The sequence below is a fragment of the Oculina patagonica genome, chromosome 11 (genome assembly GCF_052425735.1).
Source record: "Oculina patagonica isolate OP01 chromosome 11, crgOcupat, whole genome shotgun sequence".
NCBI lineage: Eukaryota > Metazoa > Cnidaria > Anthozoa > Scleractinia > Oculinidae > Oculina > Oculina patagonica.
Genome location: NC_135768.1, coordinates 3275465 through 3292848, shown reverse-complemented (window position 1 = coordinate 3292848; position 17384 = coordinate 3275465). Strand labels below are relative to the sequence as shown.

Genomic DNA, 17384 nt, shown 5'->3' with positions numbered 1-17384 from the left:
ACTTCGGGATACGATTGCGTGATGAACCCAACGAAGGTCTGAAAATCTGTCTGCGAAGGAGGCTTTTGTCCTTTTGGTGAACCCCGGGGTTGAGCAAGATTTATTCCGAGTTTATCCTCTATTCTTTAAAATATTTAAACTGCTACACAATGTCGAATAGCGAAAAGGTAAGTACAAGCTATTGTAGCTAAACAGAATACATTAGTGTTTGAAAACGTTGTTGGCGAAATAAATTGGATCATTGATTCGTGAAACCCAGAAAATAGAGGGAGTGTATACTGTACTTGGACTGTCTTTAGAAATTGTCGGAACTTGATGATTTGTTTTGTAAGGAATGAAAGCGAATTATTACAAAATCGCACAAGCTAAAAGTGTCATACTTGTATTTGCATTCTATCGTTTATTACGCACACATCGTGCACAAAGGACACAAAGGCTTCAGGTGGATTTCGCAATACCTAGAGCTTGATATTATCGGTGTATATTTTATGATCACAATATGGTTAAAAACTGTGTAGCGCCTTCATAGATATCAGTTGATATCATAGATATCTGTTTTCTAGCGCTAAATGTTTTGACTGCTGTCCTTTCATCAGTAGAAAAAATTTATGCATTGCGTGACCGTTGTTCACTGTCGGGATAAAACCATCGAGTTTCGCTTTAATAAATTATGCATTGTGCTCACTTAGGGCCTCTTCATATGATCCCGGTTAACCGGGCTGGCCCAGTTACCGAGATCTCGGCTCACTCCTATTTTCTTGTAAAATTTTGGATGTGTTCATATGAGAAGGTGGGCCAGCCCGGTTACCGATATCTCGGTTTCTGCAACCGAGATCTCCACAACCGGGAAGAATATTTTCCCATATGAACGCTCTAGCCCGGTCGCCGGGACGCAACTTTTTTTGAGAAAATAGCTTCCCTTTCGTAATTGGGTGGTCCAAATGGTTTAATTTTGCCTTGTATCTATTTCCACTTCAGAAATATACGAATTAGCTTTATTAATAAAGTTACATGGGTCAATAAAGCTACGATAGTCGCGAAAGATGCAATTTTGTGTGTCGCCATTTTGCCTTCGTTTCTTGAATTTTGTCCCCGTCAACCGGGCTAAAATTTTCCATATGAACAGAGGTCAAAATCCGTCCTGGTAACTGAGACAGCCCGTAAACCGGGCTCATGTGAAGAGGCCCTTAGTGATAACCAAAGACCCTGTCATAAAATTAAAACTAACGAATTGGAGAACAACCGAATGAAAATCATTTTACTGCAAGAACTGAACTTTCTCTCATTTTTTTTTCAATAGTAGACTTATTATTTCATTCAAGGGAAGAAACCTGTCAACTTTCGCTAGCCCCTGAATCCCAGGATAATGGTTTCAGATGCATTTTTCATCTGCAGAATTTTTTCTTTTACTTCTTCCTTGCATTAATTTTTGTGGGTAGCACCTTCGATTCGCTTGCATGAATTCTTTATTTATCCGTTTGTTTCTTCTCCACCTCGCCCATCACTCTTCTAATATGGTCCGCGGTTTCCTTAGGTATCAGTCAATTCCAAAACCACCCACCCCCCCCCCCCCCACGGGCAAACCCCCGGGTATTTGACTTTTTCAAAAAAAAAAAAATGGTCAAATTCCCCGCTATGATGGCAGTTTAGACAGTCAAATGCCCCACCAGTTGGGGCTTCACAGAGCGTCAAATTCCCCAAACTTTTTCGGATTTTAAGACAAAATAATTAACTACAACAGAACGTCGAAGGCATCGATGTTTACTTTCGCTCCGTGTAGCTTGAAATCGCTCTTTCTAGCTCTGCTAATACGTTAGCTGCAAAGGGTTTCTTGAAAATACCTTATTGATACTGAGAAGAAAATTGTCTTCTGACAACAAATCCACAGTTAAATGGTTTTCGATAAAGGCAAAAAGGATACCGTAACAAAAACAGATGTGGAATCGCGGAATGCACGAGTACCGTGAACATTCGAAGTCGCAGTGAATGAACCGATGACGAAATGCTGCTGACTCTTGTTTCTTCGATTGACTGACACATAAGTCGATCGACTACCCCCCACCCCCCAGGGCGAAAATGCCGTTTATGCCAGCACAACGAAACGAGGCTAAAAGAGATCTTGCGCACAAAGTGCGTGTCAAACTAATGCGTGCGTCGCGCTCACGCTTTTTACCTCGCGCGTCTAACACGAAAAATCCTGCGCACTTCAAAGGTATAACCATTTAAAACCATTAAAAAACCATGTTTTCATGCCCTGATTTAGCGAGGTATATTGGAGCGTCTAAGAACTGGTGAGGTTTTAGTAGGGGATGGAGGAATGACATATGCTTTGGAAAAGCGAGGATATGTAAAAGCAGGACCTTGGACTCCTGAGTGTACAGTGGAACATCCCGATGGGGGTAAGTCAAGTCAGGTCAAGTCACAAGTTCGTTCGTTCATTCTTTCGTTCTTCCGTTCTTTCTTTCTTTCGTTTGTTCGTTCTTTCTTTCGTTCTTTCTTTCTTTCGTTTGTTCGTTCTTTCTTTCTTTTGTTCGTTCTTTCGTTCTTTCTTTCTTTTTTTCTTTCGTTTGTTCGTTCTTTCTTTCTTTTGTTCGTTCTTTCTTTCTTTCTTTCGTTTGTTCGTTCTTTCTTTCTTTTGTTCGTTCTTTCGTTCTTTCTTTCTTTCTTTCTTTCGTTTGTTCGTTCTTTCTTTCTTTTGTTCCTTCTTTCTTTCTTTCTTTCTTTCTTTCTTTCGTTTGTTCGTTCATTCTTTCGTTCTTCCGTTCTTTCTTTCTTTCTTTCTTTCGTTTGTTCGTTCTTTCTTTTGTTCTTTCTTTCTTTTTTTCTTTCGTTTGTTCGTTCTTTCTTTCTTTTGTTCGTTCTTTCTTTCTTTTTTTCTTTCGTTTGTCCGTTCTTTCTTTCGTTCTTTCTTTCTTTCTTTCTTTCGTTTGTTCGTTCTTTCTTTCTTTTGTTCGTTCTTTCTATCTTTTTTCTTTCTTTCTTTCGTTCTTCAGTTCGTTCGTCTTTCTTTCTTTCTTTCGTTTGTTTGTTCGTTCGTTCATTCGTTCGTATGTTCGTTCGTTCATTCAATCGTTCTTTTGTTCTTTCGTTAGTTCGTTTAATAGTTCGTTCGTTCTTTCGTTCATTCGTTCATTCGTCAGCATCGTTCGTTATCTGTGTCCATCTTGATCGTCAGTCGTACCCACCATCACCATTTCTTTCCATTTCTATCTCTTCTATTTGTCTTGATATCTCATTTCATAAGGTATTTTTTGTATATGCAAAAAGGACTAAACGTCATTTAGATAGCGATTTACCCTGACGAAAGGCTAACGCTCGAAACGTTAGCTATTGAACCTACAGTGGCTCACAGGGCTGTGCTACTAACCATCTCAGCTTCCAGCTGAAGTTTGGCTAAGTGCTCTCACTTTCATCTTTCCAGTCCCTCCCTCCCCACACTTTCCTTCCTTCCTTCCTTCCTTCCTTCCTCCCTCCCTTTCTTTCTTTCTTTCTTCCTTCCATGACTACCTGCCCGTTTGCTTACCTTGTTTCCTTCTTTGCATTATTAATTTTAAATTTTGTTTTAGTTCGACAGCTTCATCGCGAGTTCCAGCGAGCAGGAGCTGATATCATTCAAGCATTCACGTTTTCAATGGATGATGACATGGAAAGTAATCACACTAAATATGGGGTGTGTATATCAATGAAAACCATTATTAAATCACTGAGATTGTTACACTGTTGTGTGAAAAGTGAGGGAGACCCTTGCAGTGTTCAATGAAAAAGAAAAGCTAAAAAAACAATCGGTGGCTTCAACAGGAACCAGGCAGGAGCAGGGGTGGAGAGGGTACTCCCTATACTGGCCTATATGGGGAGGCTCCTCCCGAAAAGGGTACCTTTTTCAGGCTTCAGGTACATACAGTCGAAGCTCTCTTAACGGACACTCTCGTAAGCGGACAGCTCTACTTACGGCCGCCTTGTTTGAAACCCCGTTTTAGCTCCCATACAAACTCTGTATTTTTACATTCTCGTAAGCGGACATTCCCGTAAGCGGCCGCGGACACTTTCACAGATTACGACTTTAGACTTTTTCTTTGTTTTTACGCTCCCGTAAGCGGACACCCCAAAGAAAATCCTATAAAAAACCTCTGTATCTTGTTTTTATCAGTCAACTTCACATCGCCGTTCGTAACAATGATTTCCCAGTAATAACAGTACCATATTTCAGTGTTTGTTTTGTCGTCACCCACGTTCATCCCGTTGTTAGCTGGGCGAGCTCCCGTAAGCGGCCATCTATCCCCTACACCTCTGGTAGCCTATTCTCGTAAGCGGCCAGCTCCAGTTACGGACACTTTTTTCGCGTCCCGAGGGTGTCCGCTTACGAGAGCTTCGACTGTAAAAGGATAGTGTTTTTACGAGCGAAGGCACAGATTTTTGGCACAAAATGTCAAAATTGCGGTCACGGCCAAAAGGAAATCTTGCCTTTATTTGTCAATTTCTAGAAAGTTTTTAACGAGTTTTCAAAGGCTTTGGGGTTTAATTTTCAAAATACGGCCAACTATCGGAAATATTTGAGAAAATTGATTTCGCACTATCGAGGGCTAAAAATAGCCGAATAAATTAGCAAAACTTAGCATTCGCAAAAGCGTTCTCGCGTTATTAGTAGAAGTTATATCCTCGGAAATAAAAAACATATATTTAAAGTAGAAGTATTTAGCAATGTTTACATGCCTGTGTTTCGGTTCTAGATTATACTTTTCACAGCGAAAGTAACGCTCTTTGATAACAATTTTATAACTGATTAAGTAAATACAGTTTCACTTCATAATAACAACCTGAATTTTTGATATGTGGCCACTCTCCAATCGGCTTCATTTTATGGCTATAAAAAGCCCAAAGACTCTTCTTTAACTACATATAAAAATTAGTTTGGGTTTTGCAGCAAGCGCATTTCAAAACGCCAGCGAAATATGGGTAATTTAACTGAAATTTGAACTAATTTGCATATTACCGTTTTGATGCCATGTTAACCGCATTCACGCAAGAACCGAAAACTCTGGTTTTGGTTAAAATTTTTGCGTTAAACATTTCTTTACACTTGAAAACGATGACATACCTGTAAGCATAGAGTCCAGTTCTTGTCCATCTGATAAATTTGTTAGCAGAGCGTAACGTAGCAGCTACACTGAATTAGTTAAAAAAACATACGGGCAAAGGTCACGACAGTTTGCGTTATGCGTGATGCTTTTTATGTTATGGAAGATTGTAACGCATACCGATGAAGTAATATCTTCAAAAGCACAAAATACTTCACGGAATTACGTTCGTCCTTTTTAGAATTTCTGCTAGGCAGCCGGGAAAGGGAATAACGTGAGACGTGAGCAGCCTATATCTCTTTTTTGAGGGAGGGGGGGGGGGGTGGGGTGGGATCGGGAGGGAGGCAAATTGGCCTCATTATTCACTGCTCGTGTGAGGACATTAGGGGCCAACCATTTTACTTTTGAGGGGGGGGGGGATGGGTGATATTGAAAAAATATATATTCCGCAAGCGCATGCGTGCAAGAAAAAAAATTCCTGCACAGGACAGTGGTCCAAAAAAAAATTCATGCTTGTACAGTGGGCTGGAAAATATTCCTGGCAGGATGTTCCCTGGGTTGGCACATTCAACTTTTAATATCAGCAAACTGTTAAAAGATTTTAGTATCTGCACTTGGTAAGAGGGATTCATAGCACAATAATGTGTTCCCCTCAGATGGCTTTTTTGCCTGTGGTTACCGATCTTGGTACATTTTTTCTCAAATTCAAGATCACGTCTGGTGTTGTGACACGAGTAAGACCAGGGATCCACTTTTTCAGAGTTCGGAAAGTGACCTTGTCTACCATTATCGATAGTATGTGTCGTCGGGTATCCCAGGTGCTTGCATTACTGTAGCACTCTGTTAGGGCATTCATGAGTACGTTATCCAAATCTTCATCCTCGCTTTCGCTGTCACTTGAGAATTGCTTGTTCAACGATGGAACAAGCGAGTGCCAGAACTCGCCTGGTTGATTTGGTGCTACCTCATCTAAAACAGCACCAGCTGCCTGTTGTGCCTTGCGAAGATGGCGACGACGCGTTCTTTCACTAGCTTCCGCATTCCATGGAATAGTAACAGTATGCCTGACTGGACTGACATCCCTGCTTTCTAAGAATTCGTTCAGTTTGTTCAGCGGTGTAAACTCTTCGCGCGTAGGCCCCCTGCTGTGGGAATCAGGTGTGACGTCAACGCTAGTGTCTGAAGGGCAATACAAGCTCCCCCCTGGCGTCTGGACGTTGGAAGGATAACACAGAGACGCTGGCGTACTTCGAGCCACTGGTGCAACGCCAATAGAGGTGTTCTGTAACGAATAATTAAATTTAAACCTACTCAATACCACCTATTATTAAAAACTAGCAATGGTATATTGCAGCTCCTGAGTTTTGATTAGTTAACAGGCAATGGTATATGAGCTCAAATACCATGGACCACAAAATATGGTAGCCGATACGCGTCAACGGAAACAGCTGGAGAGCTCTAATATTGCAATTCTTTGGGCAATTTTAAAAAAACAATTATTCCACTCGCGCTTGTTGGATATGAGATCGTTATAGCCAACTCAGCGCTACGCGCAATCTCATATCCAACGCCTGAGGCTAATCTTGATAGCTTTTAGTGACTCAAGCAATAAGTAGAAGCAATTTTTTTATAACCCGGCTATTGAAGTGGTACATTACAAGAGATGGTTCACACTTACCAACGACATGTTTTCCATTTGCAAAACTGCCGCCTTGTTTTCAGCATCTACAAGAAGCTTACGACAGTTAGAACAAACGCCTGTGAAAATTAAATGCAATTGATTTCAGCTGCTGGTTTCACGCTTTTACCTACGCGACGTTGCAGAATTTTTTTTTGACTTAGAACATAACAGTCAAATCTGTTTAAACATGTGCCGTTCAACCGATTTCTAGTAACGGTATTGACATGACAAATAAGTATTGAAGTGTTATTTGCGAAAAAGATTGGTAAAAGGTAACAAATGCTGCAGCAAGAACAAATTCCGCATAGAGAATACTTATTTTCTCCTGCAATACCAAGACACTTAAACTATGGCCACAAATTTGTCTAAAGGGGTGATGTAAATCAAGGGTACGCAAAGGATTCGTTTCTCTTGACAAGCGGTCGGGAAACGAGCGACCATGGAAAGTTGTGAAACGAAGTCCGAAAATATCGGACTTCTGCTTGCACTGAGCATGCCTAGCTTTTGAAAGCAACGTTCGACGAACTTCTGATTTGTTTTTTTTTTTACTTCCGGCCGATAATAGAAAAGGCTGACTTGTGTCCTGATATATCTCGATGACAGGTGAGCAAAGGAACTATTTCTACTGACTTTGTCCTATCTTTTGAATCATAACCGCAGCGACCGCCAACAATGGCGAGAAACGAACAAGCGCTGCCCTCCATTGTTTCCCACTGAAAAAAGTGAAACGCGTATAAAAATACCTTGATGTTCATTTCACTCGTACTGCTCCCCCCCTCCACCCCCCCCCCCCCACACACACACACACACACACACACACACACACAATTCCTTTTACCTTGGCATAAGCGTCACGCATTATACTGACATGTCGTGAGTCTTACTTGCAACTGACCAGTAGCACGAACTGAAAAGGAAAATCTCTGCCCATGAGAAAGAAGGAGGGTATTTTTTAAAATTCAAACAGTGATTCAAAAGTATTTTCAAACATTGTCTACTTTCAGAGTTTGCTTACAGGCCGAGCACGGATCCAGTATAATCCACTCACCACCCACTGCTCACCGCCCCATTCTTCAACTTTTTTTGTATTCATTCTCAAATGCCAGCAAAAAGGTTTTTATAAAAATATTGAAGATCCGATACCAGGATTCATTGTAAGAAGATAAAAAGCGTTCTCTGGTTAAATATTTAAAAATTATAAGCTTTCGACAGCCAGACTGCTGTCTTTGTCTTCTACTTCCTTTTTATCCGTCGAAGACAGCAGTCTGGCTGTCGAAAGCTTATAATTTTTAAATATTTTACCAGAGAACGCTTTTTTTATCTTCTTACAAAGGTTTTTGTTGTATGGATGCAAAGGTGTTTTCTATAAATTCTGTATGCTTAAAATTTGACACTTAACCAAACATACTTCAATTCCGAAATTAAAATTTCGTGATATTTTCTGTAAGTTTATAATTAGATTTCATAATTTAATTTGGATGTTTACACAGGTGTTGTAGTGCGCAAATTTTGTGCGACAGAAGTGTTCGTGGGCAACGGATTTTTTGGCTTTTATGTGAAATTTTCAATGTTTATCGGGGAGATTTAGTTTATTTTACTAATTTATTATCAATATAGTGAGCTATCCGCACACGCGTCTGCACTGAATACGGCTTGTAGCTTGATCGAGGGTGGCACGTTCAGCGGCTAGCGTAGGGGCCCTGCCTGGTTTACCTAAAATCTAATTTAAAAAAAGTTATAAAATAAAATGAAAACTTATAAGAAATATAAATAATAGCAATTTAAAAATATAAATAGCTCTAACTATTTAAAGATATTTTCACTCCCAAAAAAAGAAATAAAAATAATAAACTACCCGTCAACAACAAAACATTCTTGAAATTCCATTTGCCGGTCATGCGTTACAACTTTATCTGAATCGTCACGTAATACTCAAACAAATCGTAACACTGGCCTTTTAGTCCCTTGCAGCTAATTTCGGGTAAGTACGCGAAGATATTAAAAGAAATTCATGGCTGCGTAAAATATGATCTTGTTCAGATTCAAGAAAATGTAATTATAGATCGTAAATTTTTGTAGAGAATGAAATGTGGCATCTGTGAGTCTCTACTGTTTATAAGTCAAACGCTCCTTTCGCCGCTTTTGCTGTATCTACCGCAGCAATATAAAAGGTAAGTGATCCTTTCAGTAGGGATAGAAAAGGATTTCAAGTTTAATTTAGTGTTAAGCACAAATTTAAGGAAAACCAGAGTTTGCAGCTTTTACGCGAATGCGGCTGTTACATGTAACATGTCATCAAAACGGTGATATGCAAATTAGTTCAAATTTTAGTTAAATTACCCATATTTTGATGGCGTTTTAAAACGCGCTCGCTTAAAAACCCGAACCAATTTTTATATGTAGATAAAGAAGAGTCTTTGGGCATTTTATAGCCATAAAATGAAGCCGATTAAAGAATGGCCACATATCGAAAAGTAATCTTGTTATTATGAGGTGAAACTGTATTTACTAAAGCAGTTATAAAATTGTCATCAAAGAGCGTTACTTTCGCTGTGAAAAGTATAATCTAAAACCGAAACACAGGCATAAAAACATTGATTTATTCTTCAACTTTAAGTATATGTTTCTAATTCTCGATGATATAACTTCTATCAACAACGCGAGAACGTTTTTGCGAATGCTTAATTTTGCTATTTAATTCGGCTATTTTTAGCCTTCAATAGTGCGAAATCGATTTTCTCAAATATTTCCGAAAGTCGGCGGTATTTTGAAAAATAAACCCCGAAACCTTTAAAAACTCACTTAAACCTGTTTAAAAATTAAAAATAAAGGAGGGTTTTATTTTTGACCGTGGACAAGGTTTGCTTCAAAAATCTGTGCCTTCGCTCTTACAAGTTTAGGTATATGAAAGGGACGGGAAATCTGTCATTAAGATATTTAAAAAGACACACCTTATGGCTCTGTTGTCTTAATTTATTAAGCGCTACATAAAAATGGCAAGAAAGATTTCCTGTTTTAAGTAAAATGTCATGTGGTATAGTTATATGAAAGGGGTATCTTTTTCCAATAAAGGGTACATGTACACAAAAGGGGTGCTTTTTCGAAATCAAGCCGCTTGCTATTTCCCTGTAAATGCTTTTTCCATTAATTTTATGATGTTATAACACATGGTTTTGGCTTTTTCGTTTGTTACGTTTTATATTTTTCAAGTGTTAATGGTTATTTAGTGACTTTTATTTGAGATCAATGCCGACAGAACTCTCTTTCAGACCGTAAAAATAAACCAGGCGGCATGTGACCTTGCAAAGGGCGTGGCTCAGGAGGGAGGGGTGTATTTTGCTGGATCCATCTGTCAGACTGCTTCCCTGTATTTACAAGGTGCTGGAAAAGACGCTGTGACGAAAAAGTTTAGAGAACAAATTGAGATTTTCCTCCAGAATAATGTTGATTTGATTATTGCTGAGGTGAGTTGAGTCCTATTTCAGTTTTGGAATCTGCTTTTTGGTTCATATTTTATTACGGAGGAATTAATGCTTCAAAAAACTAAGTAATTGTTCACACTGATCTGATTGCCAAGAAAGTGACAAACAATGAGAGCGGAAGAAAGTTTTTTTGTATACGTCATTCCTGTGTCCTTGCTAACTCTAACAGTTGAGAGTCCTGTGAATTTTCTCTGTTCTTTCAAAGCAATTATTTTTGTTCGATTACGATTACCTTGTCTGCTGAAGACACCACGGACACTTTGCTATACTTACCCCTACCCCCATAAAAATTAAATTTCTCAGGCACTCACTCTCTCCTCTCCCCTCAGTTCTTTGCACACGTAGAGGAAGCTGAATGGGTAGCGGAAGTGTTGAAGTCCACAGGCAAACCAACAGCTGTTACAATGTGTATTGGGCCACAGGGTGATAAGAAAGGTGTGCCACCTGGAGAATGTGCCGTGAGACTAGCAAGGGCAGGTACTGTGAGGCATTTCGTTGTAGCTTACTTAAAGTGGAAGCAGATCATGAAACAATTCGGGAGACAGACGCACCTTATTCTAATGAGAGGGCTGGGTTACATGTGACGTAGCAGCGTTTCTGCATGGCGGATTTTGGATTTTATACTTATATTCTAAAAAAATTGTGAGTGCTTTTAGAACGATGCCGAGTCCATGAAAATCAATAAAATAGTGTCAGTTTCGTTCCCAGGCCAGATTACTAAGGGAAAAGCCTTGGGAACGAGATTTTTCAAGTGTTTATATACTGTTTTGTTTAACCCTATCAGCATTTGTGAGCGTGAATAGGCCAATTTCTCCCAACCGTTATTATGAAAACGGAGCGAAACGTAGTACACTCTTGGCCGGGCGATCTGCTTGTGACCCTGATAGCTATAATATAGATACACCTAATTGCAATAACGTTGTCATAGAAAAATAGAAAAAAGAAAAAAGGTAAATAGGAATTAATTAGCGTAGTTTCATGACTTATTGCAATTACAGAAAAATTGCGAGTTTTTATCGCACACTTTTAGTCCAAAATGTTTTGCTGTAACAAGATAAATTGATTTATTCGTATTTTGAGGCATTTTGAGGCCATTTGTCCGAATAAATTTCATGCATGCGCTTAATTTATTCCTATTTGACTTTTTCTTTTTTCCTTTTTCTATGACAACCTTTTTGCAATTAGGTGTACATTTTACAGTACGACGCGCCTTACCGTGGCCACCCAACAAAGTTTTTTACAAGTGTCATCTGGTAATATTTTACGTTTTCACTGCGTTTTGTTAATAAATACGATGTAACAAGTATCCATTTGATCGTATTCAACTTTGCAAGGCGGCGTGTTCGTCAAACATATAGTCGCGGATATCATGATAAAACACTTGTATACATAAAAAAAGGTTTGTTGGGTGGCCACGGTATGACGCGTCGCGCTGTAAAACAGTTGGGCTTAAATACTAGTTTTAAAAACAATTTGGTGTTGCTAAAGTTTATCTTCACTGAGATCCCTCAATACAGCAAAACACGGCAAATTGTTGTAACGCGGTTACAGTGGCGTTCTTGTAATTAAATTTACGTGATCATTTATCTTTCTGAATTTTTGCCTAATTTCCTTTGTTTTGCGTATTCACTTGGCTTCAACAGTTCATCCTGAAGGTTTGATTTAAATCACATGAATCGCAAGAAGAGAAAGCCAAAAACCATGTGATATTTTGGTGACTGAGGTGTGGACGGAGTGGCAGGGTATTCTGCGCATGCAGTTAGGCCAATTGATTTTCAATCAATTTAACAAACAGAAGAGCCAAAATATCAAGCGAAAGAATTGACTTACGTAACGGCTGAGCTGAAAAAACAAACGGATTAACAGCGGGGGCAGATTTAGTGTACACTATCCCTAGTATAGATACATTTTAACACATATAGAGCAGTTTTCAATTGAGTGTCGTAAAACCAAAACCAAAGTAATTACTCCGGCCAATCACAGAGGACACAGACAATCCAGTGAACCAATCAAAACTCGAAGCAAATACATGTAGCTGGCACGAAGCGCGGGAAAACGTGCGCGAGCGAGTCACGATTGGTTTTGGTTTTAGTTCTGATTGGCTAAGAAATTGGCGCGAGATTTTTAAGCCAATCACTAAGCGTAGTAATGCAAAACCAAAGCAAACGCAATTTACTTTCGACACTCAAGTGAAAACCGCTCTAATGCAATAACGATCCAATCGGAACTAGAAACGAAAACACGTTTCGTTACGTCACATGACGCAAAATGAGGCCACATTGCCTTACGTTTTGACTGCGTTGCAGCCGGACGTGTAGAAAAATCCTGGGTTTAGTTCGTTTGCAACGCAGGTTACCTTACGTTACGTTGTAAGAAGGCATTGATTGTTCCAAGAGGCAAGGCCAAGCTCATGTGTTGACGTTTGTTTGTTTTATCATAAAGGAGCTGATATCATTGGTGTCAACTGTAACTTTGATCCGGATCAGAGTTTACAGACCATTGGTTTAATGAAAGAGGCGTTAGACAAAGAAGGACTCAAACCTCATCTGATGGTACAACCAGTTTGTTACCATACTCCAGATACCGGGATTTATGGATTTCAATATTTACCAGAAAACCCGCTCGGTGAGTTCCCTTTCCCCCCACAGCCGCATCCCACGGGTTAAGCTGGGGGGGGGGGGTGTCCCAGGGGGGTACTCAGCTATGTTAGTAACTGCTTCTTAGCATACGACGTATTTGTCTGTAACAACTAGACTGGAAGCCCTAAGTCGATAGCTGTGAAGTCCCAGCCCTTGCATGCTAAATGTCAACCGTTGTAGTTATTCACTGTTTTTTTCATTGGCCAAAACTAATTGTGGTTAGCCTGCGTGGCTGGCGTTTAAAGGGAAAGGAGAAGGGGAGTTCGAGTTCGTGTTCGAAGCGCGAACCGCGTATAATCTTGGACGTGCAATATCAGACGATAAAATTCCTTACCATACCTGCTACAGTGGAACCTCTTTTTAACGAAGTCCTCGGTTTAACGAACGATATTCTTCAGCCCGGCCAAAGTTACCGCAAAATGTATAGAACAGGGCTCGATATAACGAACACAATCCAGAAGCCCAAACGTAAAATGTTTCTCGATTTTAAGATGATGAATGCCGAACAGACCAACAAGGATGAAAATTCTTAAAAATTGATTAACTATACCTCGATAGTAAATAATAAAGATGGAAAATTTCTAGCTCGGTGATAAATAGAGAAGAAATTATTCAACATGACACGAGCGTGGGACAAAGAAAAAATCTGAGTCCCCGACGGGAATCGAACCCATGGCCTCCCAGATACCGGTTGGGCGCTCTAACCAACTGAGCTACGAGAGACTCGTTGTGATGTTGAATAATTTCTTCACTATTTATCACCGAGCTTGAAATTTTCCATCTTTATTATTTACTACACATTTGATGATTTCGACATTGCTGATCCTAGCAGTATGCAGGACGCGTGTCACATATCAACCTAGTAAATGGCCCAGCTCACAACGAGTCTCTCGTAGCTCATTTGGTTAGAGCGCCCAACCGGTATCTGGGAGGCCATGGGTTCGATTCCCGTCGGGGACTCAGATTTTTTCTTTGTCCCACGCTCGTGTCATGTTGAATAATTTCTTCACTATACCTCGATATAACGAACATTTTGGTTGTTTTTCCGCAAATTCGTTATATCGAGGTTTTCAATATAACGAACCCTCGAAATAAAGAACAAATTTCATCAGTCCCTTGGCACTTCGTTAAATCGAGGTTCCGCTGTACCTCTCTTGGCGCCTGCGGGTCGAAACTTCGATCTCACGTTCACAGCGGTCAAACGCAAAAATTGACGTCACATCCGGTCTTTGCCGCCTCGAACTTTTGACTCGAAAGTAGGCAAACTTTTGCAAGAAATTGTTAAAGAATGTACGGTGAAAGAACAGTTCAAGCTGGGACACTCAGTGGAGATGAATTATCAAATTTCCAATCCATAAGCGGCGTATAGACCTTAACTTTCCAGGGACGGCGTTAACTTTTGGCTTTAAAGCAAAAGTTTACGGAAAATTTATGACTTTGTATGGAAAATTTTGGCGGCAATTACACATGAACTGCGCACGCACGCTGCGTTTGACCGCTGTGTGGATCTCACGTCTGCTCAAGTCTCTCACGCCTAACTGACAAATTTAAGAAATGTATGTAATCTCGAAACAATGTGAGAAAAGAAAAGCTATATATAAATGACTTTATTTTACCCGAATTCCCCGATTTTAGAAGAGAAATTAGAAGTACTCGTGAAAGTACTTTGGCGAAGCACTTCCTGAAGTGTTTGGAGCGCCTTCAAAGATCTTCGGGAAGGCCCTCGACAGAAGCAGGCATTCTATTGATATTGTATTTATTATTCGCTTGTTTAGCCCTGGAGCCTCGTACACTAACTCGCTGGGATGTTCATAAGTACGCTCGGCGGGCCTATGAAATGGGAGTCAGATATATCGGCGGCTGCTGTGGTTTTGAACCATACCACATCCGGGCTGTCGCAGAGGAGGTAGAACTGCTAATTAAATACCGTAAAATTCCGGTTATAAGCCCCTCCGCTTATAAGCCCCCCCGGTTATAGGCCCATCTACCTTAAAACAAAAAAATACATCCGGTTATAAACCCCCCCCCCGGATAAAAGCCCCCCTCTACTGAATGACGATACTGAACAGGGCTAAATGTTGCTTTATTATGTGGTCTTAACCTAAAAACGTATTTCGATCAACACTCCCATGGCTCGTTTCGAAACGGTTTTTTTATTCCACTTTAATATAAGCCCTCCCGGATATAAGCCCCTCCGCTTATAAGCCCATCCAAAACCCCTTACGAAGTTGTATAAGCCCAGGGCTTATAACCGGAATTCTACGGTATTGGACTACGAGCCCGAGTTTTTTTTATGAGCGAATATTATATAATCAATGAGGCGCATCAGAGTTCACTATCGCTCATAGAAAAAGAGGGCAATTAGTCTAATTGTTTTAGTACAAACACAACCGGCTCGAGAATGTCTTCAACCAAATTCCAATGCTTACATGACATGTTAGTGGCAGCAATAACTCGTCTAGCTTTCATGCATCTGCTTTTGTTTTTGAGAACGAGAAATGTTTTTTTATTTTCAGCTTGCCCCAGAGCGAGGCAGATTTCCACCCGCGAGCGACAAGCATAGTCCCTGGGGTGAGGCACTCAAACACCACTCGGTAGCTGAAGTCCGAGCAAGGTGAGACTGGGGGGAGGTCCGTTAGCCCTCATTCTGATGGTCAAAGCACAGTGAGTTGACTCACTATGGTCAAAGAAAAAATCATCTTGCAGTATCTCTCAAGTTCGTCAAAAAAAAAATCTCACGGAACAGTTCCAGGCGCTTACTCAGATGGTCGCAACTTCCTTCCTCGACATTGAGGGGAAAGCATATTTGGTCACATTTTCAAACTTAGAATAAAGTTGCTGTTTAATCATTGCTTGGAAAAATAGCAGATTTCAAATAGTTTTATGCATGAATAGTGAACACTGTTCCACCGAGGGTAGCAGCCGATACTTAGTCAAAACTGCTTCAATTTCAGAGGTTTGTTCACAATAAGAAGTCATTCATTCGCTTTTCTGCAAATAACAAATACTTTAAACCGTTTATTGCTTGCCTTGTTAACTGTAACACTTGTTTGATTTCCTTTTTTAGAGCTAATCGAGCCTACTGGGAGAATCTAAAACCAGCCAGCGGTCGTCCATTTTGCCCTTCATTCAGTGGACCGGGAGGACTGGGCCAACAACAATGAGCCTGAAAACGTAGTACAATAAACAGTCGCCATCTTGCATTCTGACGTTCTTTCACTGTAAATTACGCCATAGATTTTGTATTCCAATCCCTTTCGTTATCGTTTGGTGTTTTCTTTACTTTCAGAAGAGAAATATTGTCTCCTTTTGAAATGTTATCTTAGTCAAGCGAATCGTGGGTCGCCCACTTCAGCCTTTTTCAGGACTACCCTCACCCGGAAAATATTGACGCTGGACAAACTGGATCGGGTAGCAGCTCTAGCAAGGTCTCACATGAATGGCTCGCTACCCTTCGAGAAAACAATAGAACAAACAACAGGAACCATGTCCCTAGTCCCCCCACCCAAAACAATAGTAACTGCTACACTAGAGGACCAGTAGAATTACAAGCTTACGAGAGCTGCTACACTAGAGCAGTTTTCAATTGAGTGTCGTAAAACCAAAACCAAAGTAATTACTCTGGCCAATCACAAAGGACACAGACAATCCAGTGAACCAATCAAAACTCAAAGCAAATACATGTAGCCGGCACGAAGCGCGGGAAAACGTGCGCGAGCGAGTCACGATTGGTTTTGGTTTTAGTTCTGATTGGCTGAGAAAGTGGCGCGAGATTTTGAGGCCAATCACTAAGCGTAGCAATGCAAAAACAAAGCAAACGCAATTAACTTTCGACACTCAAGTGAAAACCGCTCTAGAACACCCCCATAACAACAGGAACCCCCCCATGTCCCTAGTCCCCCAAAGCAATAGCAATTGCTACACTAGAGGACCAGTAGAAGTACAAGCTTACGATAGCTGCTACACTATACTACAGTGTAATTGTGAAGAAATGAAAGAAATAAAAAGGTACAGCTTTTTCACTAAGAATGAACTGGTTCATAATAACAATCTCTTCAAAACTCTAATTAAGAAAAAAAAAAACTAATTAGTTTTTTACAAACGAACTCTTCAAAAAGAAGCTCTTTTCAAGAGAAACGGGGACGAGAAGGATAGAGATAGCAAAAAAATAAGATTTTTACCCCTTCCCCCCTACAGAAGAAAAGTTTACTATCACCCTACCCCTCGTTCAGAAACAAGACACCCCCCGCCCCACCCCACTTATGTTCCCCAATGTTTTGGTCTTTAATATGAAGAATACGTACAGTGCTTTGTGTTAATTCAACAATTGATATTGCTTAACTTTTTTATCGGAAACGACCAATAAAATCATCATAGCTGTTCTCCTCATATTCTGATTATGATTCAGAATCACTTGTTTTGTTTATTTTTTTGATGACTGATTTATTATCGCGTCATTCTCGCCCTGAACCAGCCCCCACCCCCTTGCGTCTTCCGTTTTGCGCTG

The 17384-nt window shown here is 40.2% G+C and overlaps 2 protein-coding genes across 3 annotated transcripts; one reads left to right on the top strand and one right to left on the bottom strand.

Annotated features, from left to right (window-relative positions):
- Positions 1–16: 16 nt before the first annotated feature.
- LOC144631117 (betaine--homocysteine S-methyltransferase 1-like) lies at positions 17–16377 on the top strand. Of its 2 annotated transcripts, none has more exons than XR_013566674.1 (9): positions 17–167; positions 2264–2399; positions 3567–3670; positions 10026–10220; positions 10568–10715; positions 12681–12863; positions 14653–14816; positions 15157–15491; positions 15945–16067. XR_013566674.1 is itself a non-coding variant. In XM_078489498.1 (9 exons), the coding sequence occupies exons 1-9, from the start codon at positions 150–152 to the stop codon at positions 16039–16041; spliced, it is 1110 nt and encodes a 369-aa protein (XP_078345624.1). In that variant the 5' UTR covers positions 20–149; the 3' UTR covers positions 16042–16377. The 2 variants fall into 2 exon arrangements, 1 of the variants encoding a protein (XP_078345624.1); XM_078489498.1 differs by having other exon boundaries at positions 20–167; positions 14653–14783; positions 15394–15491; positions 15945–16377.
- LOC144631129 (uncharacterized) lies at positions 5728–6764 on the bottom strand. The gene is made up of 2 exons (XM_078489519.1): positions 6754–6764; positions 5728–6357 (listed from the first exon to the last, which is right to left on the bottom strand). Exons 1-2 carry the CDS (start codon positions 6760–6762, stop codon positions 5728–5730), a joined length of 639 nt encoding a protein of 212 aa, XP_078345645.1. The 5' UTR covers positions 6763–6764.
- Positions 16378–17384: the final 1007 nt, after the last annotated feature.

Coding starts and splice junctions, on each gene's coding strand:
- LOC144631117 (XM_078489498.1), top strand. Junction 3,671..10,025: donor GTAATCACACTAAATATGGG/GTGTGTATATCA, acceptor ACTCTCTTTCAG/ACCGTAAAAATAAACCAGGC. Junction 15,492..15,944: donor GTAGCTGAAGTCCGAGCAAG/GTGAGACTGGGG, acceptor TTCCTTTTTTAG/AGCTAATCGAGCCTACTGGG.